The sequence below is a fragment of the Protobothrops mucrosquamatus genome, unplaced genomic scaffold (assembly GCF_001527695.2).
Source record: "Protobothrops mucrosquamatus isolate PMUCROS unplaced genomic scaffold, P.Mucros_1.0 scaffold217, whole genome shotgun sequence".
NCBI lineage: Eukaryota > Metazoa > Chordata > Lepidosauria > Squamata > Viperidae > Protobothrops > Protobothrops mucrosquamatus.
In genome coordinates, this window is record NW_015386570.1 from 164,340 (window position 1) to 180,614 (window position 16,275).

The 16,275-nt window shown below is 40.3% G+C and overlaps 1 protein-coding gene across 1 annotated transcript in view; it reads left to right on the top strand.

Annotated features, from left to right (window-relative positions):
• Positions 1-5,051: 5,051 nt before the first annotated feature.
• The window catches only part of LOC107285827 (low-density lipoprotein receptor-related protein 5), a 56,065-nt gene continuing 44,841 nt past the window's right edge, over positions 5,052-16,275 (top strand). The window contains exon 1 of the mRNA XM_029283762.1: positions 5,052-5,415. Coding sequence (XP_029139595.1) covers positions 5,084-5,415 — 332 coding nt within the window. The 5' untranslated portion in view covers positions 5,052-5,083. The remainder of the gene's footprint in view (positions 5,416-16,275) is intronic.

Below are 16,275 nucleotides of genomic sequence, written 5' to 3' on the forward strand. Positions count from 1 at the left end.
AAGTTTAAACTCAGGTTAAATATGAAGGCTCCATGCATGAAAATCAACGTTTAATCTAGCTTTTGAAGTTGGTGATCAATGGATTTCAGGTGTTCTACAGTAGTAGCTGCCAATGAATAGGGGTGGGTGCAAAACACAGAGCTTGATTGTTTTGAGCAGCAATCCCAACTATTGTAGTTAAAAAAAGGCTTTATTTCCTGGTCTTTTGACTGATTAAGATTGCCTCTCTTCTGTGCACTTTTATAGAATATTATATGGTGACTATGTATCCCAGTCTACATATTAGCCAAATATTAACTGTGTTTGATTTATGTTTTCCTGCGATAACTCAGCAGAAATACACAGTCTTGGTCTCTGTGTGTGTGATCCTTGTCGTGCTATTCATAAACTGTGTGGCCTTTAGAACAAAGAAAGTTGGGTACTCCTGTCTGTATCACTGGTTCCAGACTGGAATATATCATTTTATGTTCACCAGTTTAACAGGTAGATTAGTCTGAGCGTTTTTAGAATGTCGAAAGGCATTGTTAAGGGAATAAAAACTCAGTTATATCTGACACCATTGAGATATATTTGGGTTATCCAGTTTTAAAACTCGTATCTTTATTCCATTATCAGAATCAGTATTGTTAACCACCTAATCCCTTTGGAGTCAAGTACTGATATCCCATTTCATTGATAACTCTGAATACTTAGAGACATAACTGAGCAAAACTTAGATAACTGAATAAAAAAAATTACAACAGGCATCCTGATAATAAGGTTACAACAGTTTCATCTTTAAAAAATGCAGTTTTCAGTGCAGTTGTTAGATCTGGCTATCTGTGTAAGTGGAGATGGTGCTTGAATAGGCAGTTTGTTCATAAAGACATGTATCTGCAATTTTCCCCAAGGCATAATTTCTGGTCTTGTCTGCAGCAGACCACATCCTGCCTTTTTTTTTCATTTGAGTATCAAATAATCTCCCTAACTGTTCTAAGTCTTAGTTACATTTCCTTAAAGAAGGGTGTGTGTGGCTTTTCTGGATGGAGACTTCCTTTTTTCAAAAATAATAATAATAATGCACACCTGCCATAGTTTATTCTCTCCAAACAGCATTTGTCTGTTGGGGATGTTTGAGAGGTGTTTGTTTGACTGTACAGTTGTTGAAAAACTTTAGATAATACTCCTAAGACTGTTTTTCAGCTGTAGAAATTGTACGGTCTCCCCAGAATTGTCACATTTAAGTGTCTTTTAGGTTTTCCAATCAAATTTTTTTCTTTAGTAGTACGAATGATGTGGACACTAGGAGAGGAGATGACTATGAAAAGAGAAATGAGATCTGGTGTGGTATACTGGTTAAATTGTTGGACTAGAAACGGAAAATTCTGCTCAGCCACAAAATATCATTGTGTAACTTCGAGCCAGTCACTCATGCCTTCAGCACCACCTGCTTCACAGGGTTGTTGTGAGAGAAAATAGGAGGAGGGAGCAGTCTGCATGTTATCTTATGCTTCTAATTGAAGGCAGAATATAATTCAAATAAATACATGCAAGAGGTCATCAATTGGAAATAAAAACAAGCCTGTTAACAGGCTTGTAATGTAATGTTCTATAGTATATTTACATCTGTGCTGTGTAAGGTTCTGGTCACTGCATTTGAAAAGGGATATAACAGAGCTAGAAAAAGTGCCAAAGAAGGCAGCCAAAATTATTACCTTCCCTACTGAAAAAGGGTAGAATAAGTAGGAATTTTTAACTTAGAGAAAATATTATGGAGATATGAATTTACAATGGTAGAAAGAAAGTTGGCATGGAAATTTCCCCCCTGTCTTAAAAAATAGGACCAACAGCATTTAATTGGAAGGAAGATATAGAGCAGATTAAAAAAAAACAGTTCATATGGTATTTAATTAATTTTGTAGAGTTCATTATTACAAGACATGATTATGGCTACTAATTTGTTTGTCTTTGAAAAACGATTCATTCATGAATAGCAGTTCTACAAAAGGCTATTTGATTTAAAGACTCATTATAATTTCTGGATTGGAATTAGACTGTTTTTTCATTCCATTTGCAGAGGAATAATGCATGCTTTACATCTGTTTTTCAAGAAGAACCCCAGAAATGTGTGGTTGGCCACCCTAGGAAGCAAAGTGCTGAACTAAGATGGGCCTGGGATGGAGTATTCTTAAATTCTTGCTCAAGCTCAGTGTAAGGGAATCCTTACTATTTTTAATGAAATTGTATTTATTTATACACCTTCCTGGGAATCCTTGCCAATAATAGAAAGCCCAGGTATTTCCCCCCAAAGCAATTTGATAAATGGGCGACAAAAAACTGTTCTGCTAATGAAGATGGGTACTTAAGCCAATCTTTTTCTCCAGCACCGGAGATGGAGAATCCACCAATGGGTTAGCTCTGCCTTCCTGCCCATTAGACCAAGTCAGCCAAACTTGCCACGCCCATCCTTGGGTAAGTCACTCCCAGTCTTGACTTGGTCTTCAGCCCAAATGGACGTGATAAGTTTGGCTTCCAGTCTAAGGCAGGTAGTAGAGCTTAATTACTTTGGTGGATTCTGCTTTTTCTGACCCACAGCCATTTCAGTGGCTCGGGGGATGGTCCTTTTCCCCCCCAGATCTCTGGGCTATTGCTGAGGCTTCAGCTCCCTCCAAAGGAAAAGCCCTCTTCAGCTGTTCAGCACTGGGATCAGTGCTGCAACTAGAGCCTATTCAGACTTCCCAGGGGGTGGTGATTCCTCCCTCGTTTTCCTCAATGAATTGAGGAACCGGCTAAGCTCCCTGCCTCATCGGATCGGCGGCTGCTGTTTCCTTCGGGCTTTTACCGACTCCTTTGTTCTCCAAGCAGCCGCTGCGCTCCCCACTGATCAGACGTTCGATTCTGTCACTGATTCAAGCCGCGCACGCGCCGAAATTGCCAGTTTTACCCTCTGTTCTTCAAGTGGCCGCTGCGATCCTCGCTGAGTTGAGCAGTCGCCTCGTTGCCGCGCCAGCTCGCTTCAGTCACCATTTTGGGCACAGGGGCACCTCGCAGCAGCAGAAGACACTCTGTTGAATTTCTTTTTCCCGCCGATAGAGCGGAAGCCTCCTTGGCACGTCATTCGCGAGCGACAAGCATCTTTCGTGCCATTGTTCCGGACGTCATTTTGGGCTGCTGAAACAAACGCGGCAGACAAGCAGGCCGAGAAATTCCAGGTGGAGGGTTGAGCCTCCCCAGGAACGAAGATCCAGGGATCGGTCTTTCCCTCATTAAGGGAAGGGAGGGCAGCGCAGCTGCGGAGGCTATTGCCAGCGGTTCCCACCTCAGACAGCCCCCACCACCACACACACATCCTGGCCTGCTAACTTTTGGGCCCACGCTGCAAGGCACGGCCCACGGGGGCCACAATCACAAAATTCACAATTCATAGTAAAATTCCATAAACTATAATTTTAAAAAAAATAATTATTTCATAAAACTCATAATTCACAAAACATAATTCATTGCCCGATTCTTCAGAAGCTTCTGCTCCCAACACTCTTGGTGCAACTCATTGTCCTGGCCACCTTTTAGCGTAATCAGGAGATCTACGAGCAAGCAGGTTTGCTGCGGCCGTAGACAAGACTGGACCCCAAAGGGGGACAAGCAGCCCACTTCTTCAACTGGTCAGGTGGTTAGGAGAGCAGGACGGCATAATTCACTGCTCCACCTGCTCAGTCTATCTCACCAACTGATCCCCTGCCAGAGTTCTCTCTCAGCTTAGCTGAGATAGCTCACCTCAGGATGGAGGACTCCACGGTGCCTTAACCTAAGAACACCGCCTCCCTTTCCTATTATTTACATAATGATAAAAATTGATATTCTTTACATTGCTTATGCTGGTGAGTGGTTTTTACTCTTTTGTTTAAGTCCTCCTAATTATATATTTTAAAAAGTTAAAATCACCACTTGTGGTCTGATATCTTAAACATGGAGCTGTAAACATATTTGAAAGAGATTGACTGTAAATATAAAATTTATTTTGTATTAATTGGATCATTTCCTTTGGAATTGGTCATTACAATTTTACAAATGGAAATATCACTTCATCTTTGTTATTCATTTAAGTAGCATGAGGTTTACAGCTTTTATTGAGCATATTTTGCAAAGGATAAAAAAATTATATTATTCCAGTCAGTGAAGAAGGAATTGCTTGTGTGCAGAAAGTTTCCACTATCTCAGGGGTCTGCAACCTGGACAACTTTAAGACTTGTGGACTTCAGCTCCCAGAATTCTGGGAACCGAAGTCCACAAGACTTAAAGTTGTCCAGGTTGCAATCCCCTACACTACCTCCAGGAAAGGCCGAGATTGGAAATGATCACTGCCCAAAGTCCTAGAGAGCTTCTGCACCCTTTAAATTTGTTACATTACATCCTAGGGCAGTCCTAGGATTGAAAGTTGGCCCCAAGTCCTGTTACATTTTAAATAATCTTTGCTACCACTATAACAAACTACAGTTTTGTATTATTTGGGGGAGATCATTGTAAGAAATCTGCCTATTATTTATGGTGACAAATAATATTTAAGAGTGTGTGCTGCAGTGGCAGCAAAACAGCTGGAGGATGGATATGAATGTAGTGTAGCAAAGTTGGTTTGTAAATGACAGTACAATTTACCAGACAACTGACTCACAGTGACCCATAGTAGGATTGATCCTATCTTTAGCTTTTTTAAAAAAATTCTTATTTTAGCAGTAAATGGCTTTACTTGCAAGTTGTAAGGGTTTTTGTGGCATAAATGAGCACTGGGTCTGGTCAATTCTGCGTATTCTACTATGAAATTATAAGCGAGTTGGGAATGGTGACTGAGAACACCGTGTTTCCAATATGAAATAGATTGGGAACTTAGAATTGGAAGGATTCACATGAGGATAGATACTAATAAAAGGATGATGTTTGCTTAGGTATTATTTATGTATATTTGATACATTTAATGAATCCAATGAGACAATACAGATTTTCGATCTCTTATATTGAGTGTTATTTTTCTTCCTTTTTTAAAGCTTCTCCTCTCTTGCTTTTTGCAAACCGTCGAGATGTCAGACTGGTGGATGCTGGTGGAGTGAAGATGGAAGCAACAGTTGTAGTCAGTGGCTTAGAAGATGCTGCTGCAGTGGACTTCCTTTACTCACAAAATGTCATTTACTGGACAGATGTGAGCGAAGAAGCCATCAAACAGACTTATTTTAACCAAACTGGGAGTCTTGTACAGAGTGTCATTGTTTCAGGACTGCTTTCTCCAGACGGCCTGGCATGTGACTGGATTGGGAAAAAATTGTACTGGACTGACTCAGAAACAAATAGGATTGAAGTTGCTAACCTCAATGGGACATCTAGGAAAGTTCTTTTCTGGCAAGATCTTGACCAGCCAAGAGCAATTGCTCTGGATCCAGCTCATGGGTAAGTAGCCTTTCTTTAAACTTTCACATTCATTTGCAGAATCACGGTTGTTTTCATCTTGCCAAACGAAATACAATCTCTTCTCACAAATTCTCTTTTCTCAATGTATTTTTCTCTGAACGTATGTTTACATTTAAATAAAACATGGTATGAGGAATCGCAAGTCATAGAAGAGCACCCTGATTAACCGCCAAACAAAACATTAAAAAAGTTTCATTTTTCCAACTCAGAATTCTTTAAAAATTTATAAACTTTAAACTTTATAGCTTTTAACATTATAAAACTTTACAGTGTTATGCTTTAATCCAGTGGTGGCGAACCTATGGCACGCGTGCCAGAGGCGGCACGCGGAGCCCTCTCTGTGGGCACACGCCATCGCCCCAGCACACGTGGTCTCTAAAAGTTTGCCATCACTGGCCTAAGGCCAGCCAGCCTGGAGCCGCCATTGGGGAGCCCACCATCCCACCCGCCAGAGACCCCCTGGATCTCCCCCAACCCTGCCCGGCTCCCACAAGTGTCCCTCCCTATAAGCAACATCAAGGTGGCCATGCCCACTCCGGCCATGCCCACCCAATCTGCCATGACTACTGCAGCCACACCCATCCAGTGACCACGCCCACCCAGTCTGCCAAGCTCACTGTAGCTGCACCCGCCAAGTGGGCCACACCCACCCGGCACCCGGCGATACATAAGTGGGTTTTGGGTTGCAGTTTGGGCACTCGGTTTCTAAAAGGTTTGCCATCACTGCTTTAATCTATAATTAATGTGGCTGGTTAAAAATAATTAGGGAGGTTGCCTGCTGAAATGCATGATAGATTCAGTTTTGCAAATCTGTAACACTGGCTTTCCACTGAATCTTAATGAATTTTCAAATACTATGTTTGAGGTAAGAGGCGATCCAATAGTTTGAGATATAAAGAGTGGGGGTTTTGGCATGCTCTTTGGGTATGCTACATAAAAATCTAATTTGTTTGAAGATCTTCTGCAGTACAAAGGTTAAGACTGACCACAGATCTTATTTCTGAGGGCAAAATGTATAGCTTAAATATAATTCAGTTATATCGCTCAGTTCATAAAACTGTAAATCAGAGTGCATTTATTAATAATAACTTGCTTCACTTAGATCCACTGTGTAGTTCAGAATCAGTATAACTTCTTAGTAATAATGCTTTCGATTACTTAAATTCCCAATTATCCAAATATTCTGGTTAACCACACCTAACAGCAGTCCTGGCATCCAATTCAGTGGGTTCTAACATTAGAGAGCAGGAAAATAATTTTCTCATTTCGTCATTGGGGAAGAGATATTGTAAATCTCTTCTCAATGTTGGGGGGAGAAAATATTGGATACAGTGGATCCATGCCCCCTTTTCTTAAAAACCCTGCTTTAGGAATTCTGAATTGTTTAATTGCCCAAGGGATTACCTTCCAGAGGTTGTAGACTGAAGCCTTAATTTATAAATATGGCTGCAGTGTGGGATCCTGCACGGTGGGAAGCAGGCCCAAGTAGGGTGGGATGTCAGGACGGTAGGTGGGAGATTGCCGCAGCGTCCCTGCAGTCAGTCATAACGGCAGGCAGGTTGCCTAGCACTTGAAATTTTGTTCTCGTGTCTCGGACACTGCAACGGTTGTAACTTTGGGCAAGAGTCCTAAGTCCCTTCATTTAGCACCATCATAATTCTGAACGCTCACTGAATAAACTGTGGTAAGTCTAGGACAACCTGCATGTATTTTATTTATTATTGTTCTTGTTGCTCATTGTAAAAACAATTATATTAAAACTATTAATTATAAATATAGGGTCAAAACTATGAGCAGTAAAAAATTACTCATGTAACACATATGAAAGTATGTTGGTCATAACAGTATAATAGTCATAATGAGTCATCTTAATAAAATTATCCTCCCTCTTAAGGCCCAAGCTCTTATGAGATGGAAATTGTCTTGCATAAGCAGAATACTAGGAAGCAAGAGGCTGTGGGCAGGGTTGTGTAATGGTATGCTGACCGGGTGCAAGAGGGTATTCATCTTAGTTAGAGAATTTGATAATATCCCAACCACCTGGCTTGCACACACAGTTAATGTAGGAGTGATTTGTGGTTGAGTATGCTAGTATTGCAAAAATCATACCAATAGGAAGACAATATTATGTCACTCAATAGTTCCTTGAGAAGAACTTATCCATTTTTTTGGATGCATGTAATTTATTTCGTATATTGGTCATGCATTCCTGAGGGAGATTTTTATATCTGGATCTTCTTATAAGATGTCTTTAAGCATCAAATAAACAGTCCTAGTTGACAATCACTTAAATATGAGCCAGCAGTGTGCTGCAGCTGCCAAAAAAGCCAGCACAGTGCTGGGCTGCATTAACAGAGGGATAGAATCAAGATCACGTGAAGTATTAATACCACTTTACAATGCCTTAGTAAGGCCACACTTGGAATACTGCATCCAGTTTTGGTCACCGCGATGTAAAAAAGATGCTGAGACTCTAGAAAGAGTACAGAGAAGAGCAACAAAGATGATTAGGGGACTGGAGGCTAAAATATATAAGGAACAGTTGCTGGAATTGGGTATGTCTAGTTCAGTGGTGGCGAACCTTTTAGCGACCAAGTGCCCAAACCGCAACCCAAAACCCATTTATTTATTGCTGCGTGCTGGGTGGGCGTGGCTGACTGGGTGGGAGTGGCCTCGGTGGTCACAACCATAATAAAAAAAACTTTGTTCCCAAGAATTTTTTCCCTAGCAGCCAGGCAGAAGAGCGGAGTCCCGGAGCCGTTTCTGCCCACATCTTTCTCATTCTCAATTCTCTTGCCTGCGTGTTGTCTGCACCCCACCCCCAATTGCTCTACGCTTCACAGCCCAGGGAATGAGATTCACACACAGGGCCCCGCTCTTCTGCCTGGTGCTGGCAGCTCCATCATCTGCAGCAGCCGGAACAAGAGGCGGGTCACAGCAGCCCATTAATCTTTTTGCTGCATCGGCACCTGGGAGCTTGCTATTTCCCCCCCTCCACCCAAAAATCTAGGTCAAGGTGCAAACCCAGCTCATGTACCTTTGCTCAGGAGGAGCAACTTATTATGGTTGTGAACTAAGCCGTAAGAAGAGAAGTTTTACTTCTCGCCGATTTATGGGGGGGAGGAAGCCCTTGCCCAGCCTGGGCACATCCACTCGACGGATCTCATGGGGGTGGCTTCTGCTGCTGCTCTGACCGGTCAGCAGGGAAGCAGGTGGAGGGGCAGCCGGGGAGGAGGTGGAGGGGCAGCCGGGGTCTGGAGCCGCCTCAGCTGCTCACTAGCAGCCTGAGGCAGCAGATTCGCGCACCAGCTGCCCCTTCTGCTTCCCTGCAGGGCTGACCAGTCAGAGTAGCAGCAGAAGCCACCCCCATCAGATCCGTCGAGTGGATGCACCCAGGCCAGGCAAAGGCTTTTTTCTGGCTATCCCAGAGCGATTTCCGCCCATGCCGATGGGGCTCTGTGGCCAGTCCGCCATTATGCAGGACAGCCAGCATGCTGTGGCTGCTGACGGACACCATTGGCCCCCATGCACTTGCTGGCTTCTGTGGGGAGGGGCAATAGTGTCAGGCAGCAGATCTGAAAGCAAACCTCTGCTGACCATCCTCGCGCTGGTGGCGGTGGCTACGGGGGAAGGCAGGATCTGGCATGCGGGCACCCTTTGCCGCTGCTGCCGCACATTGTCCCGCGTGCGCCTCCGGGCGGGGAGGGGAGGGCGTCTGCCACAGCTCACCTTCCCCCGCCACTGCCCCAACCAGCGTGAGGATGGTCGGCAGTTTTGCTTCCAGATCTGCGGCTGACCGGACTTGGCGATGCAGGGATCACGCCGCCACCTCCTGCTTCTCTGTGTGGTTGGCCAGTCAAGGGGCTCAGAGCAGCAGCCGCCGCCCCCGTCAGAGCCACCCTGTAGACAGGACCTGCACCAGGTGAGGGCTCCTTTCCGGCTGTCCCGGGGCTGTCTCCGCTCAAGCCGATGGGGCTGCACTGCGGAAGGGAGATGGCAGCTCTGATTTCACTCACTCTCCCACCAAAACTGCTCTTTTTATACGTTCCCTCACCCCGCCCAGCTCTTGCAGCTGTTCCCGGACTGCGCATGCGTGGAGAGGGGGAGGGGGAGGAGCCCAGAAATGGCGTGCGTGCCCACAGGAACGGCTCTGCATGCCGCCTGTGGCACGCGTGCCATAGGTTCGCCACCACTGGTCTAGTTTAACGAAGAGAAGGACAAGGGGGGACATGATAGCAGTGTTCCAATATCTCAGGGGCTGCCACAAAGAAGAGGGAGTCAAGCTATTCTCCAAGGCGCCTGAAGGCAGGACGAGAAGCAACGGGTGGAAACTGATCAAGGAGAGAAGCAACTTAGAACTAAGGAGAAACTTCCTGACAGTTAGAACAATTAACCAATGGAACAACCTGCCTCCAGAAGNTCATTTATTGGTCTGTTTTTGTTTTCTCAATTCATCATTATTGTTTGTAACTGTTAGTTATTTTACTTATTGCTTTCAGTAGTTTCAGTATTTGGTGACAGGTAAAGAATTTCATGCTCGTTGCAGTTTCTTCTTTTGCTTGGGCCCATTATTCATCATATGCCAATCTTCATACCAAAATTATATTCTGGTTATTTATTGTCTCTTAAATTTTCCTGACGCAACCTCTTAATTAGTTTTCCTTAAATATTTAGTTGGCCTGTTCTTAATCTTAAATTACGAAATTATTAAAAACTAATGTCTTCTTTCCTCTGATTCCCTCTTTGATGCATTACTTGGTGTTGTTTCTTTCATATTTCTAGCTAATTAGTGCTTTGCTGAATTATTTTCTTCTTTCACTTTGGTTTCTGTTCTAGCTAAAATATGTTCTTGGTACTTTCCCGTCTGTTTTCACCTCAGTTGTCACAGGAGGTTTTGTTTTAGAAATTTAAGCCTGCAGGCAGGACTTAATGATTTCCCCCCCAAATGCATGCATATTAAGTGCATATTAAATTCTTTATATTGATAACTGTGATGGTTTTATATTTTGTCTGATATACTTGTCCTTCCCGGAATCCTCAATTTAAATGCAGATAAGCTTTGAATCCACAAAGGGCACAGTTACTTAGTTCTGGTATACATATAGTAACAATACTTATAGTAACAATACTGACTTGTATAGCACTAATTGTCCCAAGAATCTAGGACAATTGTGGAAATACAATCTTGGGCCAAGATAAGTGACAGATTTTCATTAGACATATTTAATGCTGTTTTTAAATGTTGAATAGTTCTAGAAAGGATAGAAGTGAGCTTGGTGTCTTTGCAAAGACCTGAATACTGTGTAAGACATTAGTTACATGGAAGTTGATTGATTTAATTGACAAATTTTAGAACTTTAAAAACTTTTAATAATACATCTGCAAAATGCTAGAACATTCATTCACAAAAAACTGTTTCTTAGGTTTATGTACAGTAAAGCAGTGTCTTTCTGCTTTTTTTGCTTTAGCTTAAATGTGTTATTTAAAAAGACCTAGACAATTTATGTGCTAGGCTGAAATGAATAAAGTGGAATTTAAATGACAGAAATGTAAAATTCTGCAATTGGATAGGAAAATGGATAGGATGGGGCAGTATAAAATGGGAAAGTAGATGATGTGGAGACAGGAGACTTGTCTTAGTATCAGTGCATGTGAAAGGAATCTGGGCATCTTTGTTGATCCCAAATTAAATATGAGCCAGCAGTGTGATGTAGGAATATGTTATTTTGGAATGTATTAGCAGGATTAAAGATTCTAGAACACAGGAAATAATAAATCCAATCTAGACTGCATTGGTCAATTCCTACTTGGAATACTCAATCTAATTCTGAACACCCTGGCTGAAAAGGACAATGACAAAAAGAAGCAAATTTAAAAAAAAATACATTAAATGGTGACAAGATGTGAAAGATGTGAGGTAAAGAGCCAGTTTGGTCTAGTGGTTAAGGCACTAGGCTAGAAAGCAGGAGATCTTGAGATCTAGTCTTGCCTTAGCTATGAAAGTCAGCTGAGTGAGCTTGGGCCAGTCACTTTCTCTCAGCCCAGCTTACCTCATAGGATTGTTGTGAGGAAAATAAGGAGGAGGAAGGTGTATTACATATGTTTGCTGCCTTGAGTTATTTGTAAAAAAAGTAAAAGTGGGATATAAATAAAAAATTCTAATATTTGTGTGTTTGAGGTTGGGGTATTGTGGGAGATATTCTGGTTCTTTTATGTGTATCGAATATCTTGTTATTAAATTTTGAGCAGTTCATCTAAATATTTATACTAATAAAAAGCAGTGGCCTGCTTTTTGTTACTAAATTGTTTTTATTGAATATTTAGGCTACACTTGGAGTTTTGTTCTTTGAGATATTATGAAGCAAGAATGTTACCTTATCATACTTTCCCTGTTCCCTTAATCTAACAAGTTCCTCTGTGCCAAGCCGTTTCATGGAAGTAGAGTAATGAGGTACCCAGTGTATTTACCTGTGTCTTTGCTAATATTAAAAGTTAATTCTTTACCTTACTTTCTAATTTCTTCATCTTTGCATAGATCTATTGTCATTTATCTTATTGTCTTTTGCTTTGCATACATTTTCTATATTTAAGTGTAATTTTTAGCAAAAATTCCAGAGGATGAAGGAAGTATGGGACGTCCTAATCATATCTGAAAGTCGATAATTTTGTGTTCCTTTCAGACAATATTTGAATGTATTTCTTTTAAGAAAACCCATCTATAATGGTAGTTGGTTATGCATCATTTACTTGGTTATGCATCATTTACTTGTGGAACTTGTTTATTGCTTTTCTTGGTGGGGAAAGGGGAAGAGGAATAATGGTGGCTTGAGGTCTGTCCTTGTGGAATTAACTCTCTCAGCAGCTGCATTCCTTGTCTGACTTTGCAGCATCCATCTATCCCATTCACCCCCCTTTTTTTCTTTTCACAGTTCACTCCTTACCTTGGTTGTAAAAGGTCCCTTAGTGTTTTTTCTACACAATTTGAATTTGAGGACAAGCCAGTCTTTTTAAGTAGCTTACTTTTCTGAAATTGTTCCAGAGGCTTTCTGACTTATTTTTAATATGCAGGTTACTTTGGCAAGTTTGGTATAGTTTCTTCAGCATTTCCTAGTATTATCTCTCAATATTGTTTTCATTGTCTTTCAATTGGCCTGGAAAACCTGAATTATAGTGGCTGCAGAGTTTGTATAGGTTATTTTGTATTGTAGTTTGTTTTTTTCCTTGGCAAAATTTGATCTTAACTATGAATACTTCAATATGTTTATCTAACGTCCTATTCTACATTTTTTTTAAACTGGTAGCATCTTAGGCTGTTTGGCCACAACTTCACAGCAATTGTTGAGTAAGTATTCTTTTTAAAATCTAGGCAGATTTTTGGTTGTTTTCACATGTTCTGGTGAATTCTTGCCTGAAAGAGAATGAAAACAGTGCTGAAGTAGGCTTTTTGTCTTTCCATTTCCCCTTCCCCCACACACTATTTTTCTCCAGATAATAGGAGGGGAGTGGAAACTACAGTTGTTGATAAAGAATATAAGAATCTGATGAAAACAAAGCAATGAACTGAGGTGCAAATGGCTGCAGATATGGCTGTGAAGTGTGGAGGCCTTGTAGATTAGTTTGAAGATTAGCTGCTATGTGGGAAAATGATTGGAATCCTCTTGTAATGCCTAAAGAATTCCTTCCTTCCTTCCTTCCTTCCTTCCTTCCTTCCTTCCTTCCTTCCTTCCTTCCTTCCTTCCTTCCTTCCTTCCTTCCATTTTTTCCTTCTTTTCCTTATACAGCTACCCCTTTTACTTACCCCATCTTTATCTTCCTCCTCAGAGATGACTATGCCTACATCTGTGATATTTATGTGCGAGACTAATTTGTGTACATGTGTGAGAGAGCATGTTTTGTATACAATATGTAGATAAGGATCAATTATATTTAATAAATGAGGTACTTAGTTTATAAATAATTGGTTTTAATTAACAGATATTAATTCAATTACTCTACGTTTATTTTTTGTCCTTGACGTGCCCCATTTTGGAATGTAGTTTGTACAGGTTGCACACATATACAAGTGTGTTACGATACATACACATATTTTTTTGGATTGATCCCAATTGGAATTGGCAACCGTAGCTTATGGCAAGGCTGAGTAGTGTACAGGAGTTTTGACTAATAGTTCTGCCTGCTTCTTTTCTGGGGTGGGGGGAACTTCTTTGGTCATCCTTCTTTGATACAACAATAGCCCTGGGCAGTTTTATTTGAAATTATATATTTCTGATAATGTTAGGACTTTGAGAATGTTTTTTTCCCCTTTTGTTCAATTGTGTCTGATTCTCAGAGACTGCTTGGATAAAACTCTGCAGTTTTCTTGGCAAAGTTTTTCAGAAGTGGTTCGCACAAGGAAATTGTTAATACTGTATTTCAGTACTGTAATTATAAAGCTGAACATGGCATATATAATTAAAACATTATTAAATATGGGGTAATAGGGAATGATTGGACCTATGCTTAGAGACATTGGAGTTGAGGAAACCTGTAGCTTGTATGGCCATATATTCCACTCAAAAAGTTGCCTCTTAGTCTGGATTCTTAATATTGTACTGTAAATTTAATCAACCACAATCAGTGAATAATCAGCCACATATTCCATTTTGAACACCATGTTGGTTGGATTTGTGCAGTAAACTAAGTCAGAACGAAATTAAACCACACAATGACCTGATACATTATCTGACAAAGCTCTTGAATTATGGCAAGGAGATATACTAATCCTGCTCCTCTTTTGTCTGCTTAATCTAAAGTACATCAACTACAAAAGTAAACAATCTGAGCTCTCCTAATACATACAATTTCCATTGGTATGTATATATGTATTTAGATATTTAGGAGCAATTGTTATAATTGACATCAGTGTAAGAAATGTGCTGAAGGCCCTCTTTGAAAGATTGCAAATTAATACAGCTTTCTTTTATCTCTAGTAAAAAAATCTGCTCCTGATCTTTTAAAATCTTATTTTTGTTTCAAACTCCAAATTTCTTTGTTTCTTAATTTAGTTCATGGCAAAAGACACCCCTCTCTTTTTTCATTTGTATAAAAGAAGTAGGATTAGGCAAATCATATTAAACAAATTCATGTTGGGAATTTAGGTATACATCTTTAAAACATTATTATGATACTTTTCAAGTAACTATTCATAGCATAATAACCACAAATTATGCTGAATTGGCAGAGTAGTAAAATATAAACCCATTAGAGCAATAACATTCTTCCCTGATATTGAGAAATTTATATATAGTTACAAGTACATATATTAAAGCTACTCTAACAGTAAAAAACACCAAAAACAAATCTGTCCAATTCTTTTAAAACCATGTAGATAAATAAAATATATGAAATGGGATATTAGAAAAGTCAGGACATTACCGGGTTAAAGACTTAACAAGGAATCCATCTCTCTGAATATATTTTTTGAAGAATTGGTTACAAATTTCAAGTTTCATCATTCCTTCTTAATTTTATTAAGTTTTGGCAATGAAACCCTTTAGCAGTATTTAAAGTGGCGTATATAACTGCATTGTTTAAATTCAGGAAACTCTCTTTAGTTCAGTAATACACGTCTGTACTTGATAGCATTGGCTTTGAAAAGGAAGGTGAAAAAAATCCCGGAAGAAGTAATAAAATAATATGGGAAGAGGAAATGGAAGTTGAAGACAATGAGCTAGATTGGAATTCTTTATGGCATAAAATTCTGTTTAAATCCACTTTGGAGAATTGATGATAACCAAATGTGTAGATGTTAATACCCACCATTAACATTACATTATGTGAATCAAAATCTTCCTGTAAAGATTGGTAGAGATTACATTGCTGCCAGAGGCCTTTGCCATTGTCAGTTTAGTTCCTCATTCTGGCCAGATATTTTTGAAGTTGCTCAACAATCTTTGGGAATCAACTATATTGTACATTTGTTTTCTGTATTTCTTAACACAACAAATTAATTATTTTTTTCTTTCACTTTATGGATTTATTATTGCAAAACATTAGAAAATTAAAACATTTTTGTTTGGGCCAAATAGATTCAGAAGTTTGGGAAATAGTATTGGCTAAAAGAAAAACAACAAAACAGAGCCCTGATAAATCTCTGTGTTTTATTGTTTTATTTAAGTTTTGTATCCATTTTTATCAACAAAACAGTTCCTAGTACAGTGGTGGTGAACCTATGGCACGAGTGCCAAAGGTGGCACGCAGAGCCCTCTCTGTGGGCACGCGCGCCGTCGCCCCAGTCCTAGGCCTTCAGCTGGGTTTTATAAAACCTTTTCGCTTTATGCCTCCGCCGCTGTGTGCAAAAAAAAAAGAAAGTTTCAATCAATCAGTCAATTTCAACTTCTCGCGGGGAAAAAAAAATCTTGCAAAGTTAGAATTGATTGATTGAACTTTTTAGTCCCACCCAGTCTGCTGTTACCACCACAGCCACGCCCACCCAATGGGCCACACCCACCCAATGGGCCACACCCACCCAATGGGCCACGCCCACCCGATACCCGACGATGCATAAGTGGGTTTTGGGTTGCAGTTTGGGCACTCGGTCTCTAAAAGGTTCGCCATCACTGTCCTAGTAGATTATATTTGTTAGTGAGAGAATCTGTATATCTATATCTTTATCTATATCCATATACCTTTCTGACCAAATATTAGCCATGGATGTTTAAAATCTTTATACCTGTCCTTTCTGTCTCTCATTCTGTGCTTTTTTCATATTTGTGTTATGTATCTTATTTTTATATTCTCATGAAGTTTTGTTAATGTTCAGCTTTGCATTTACAAACCCCCCCCAAAAGTGCCAATAGT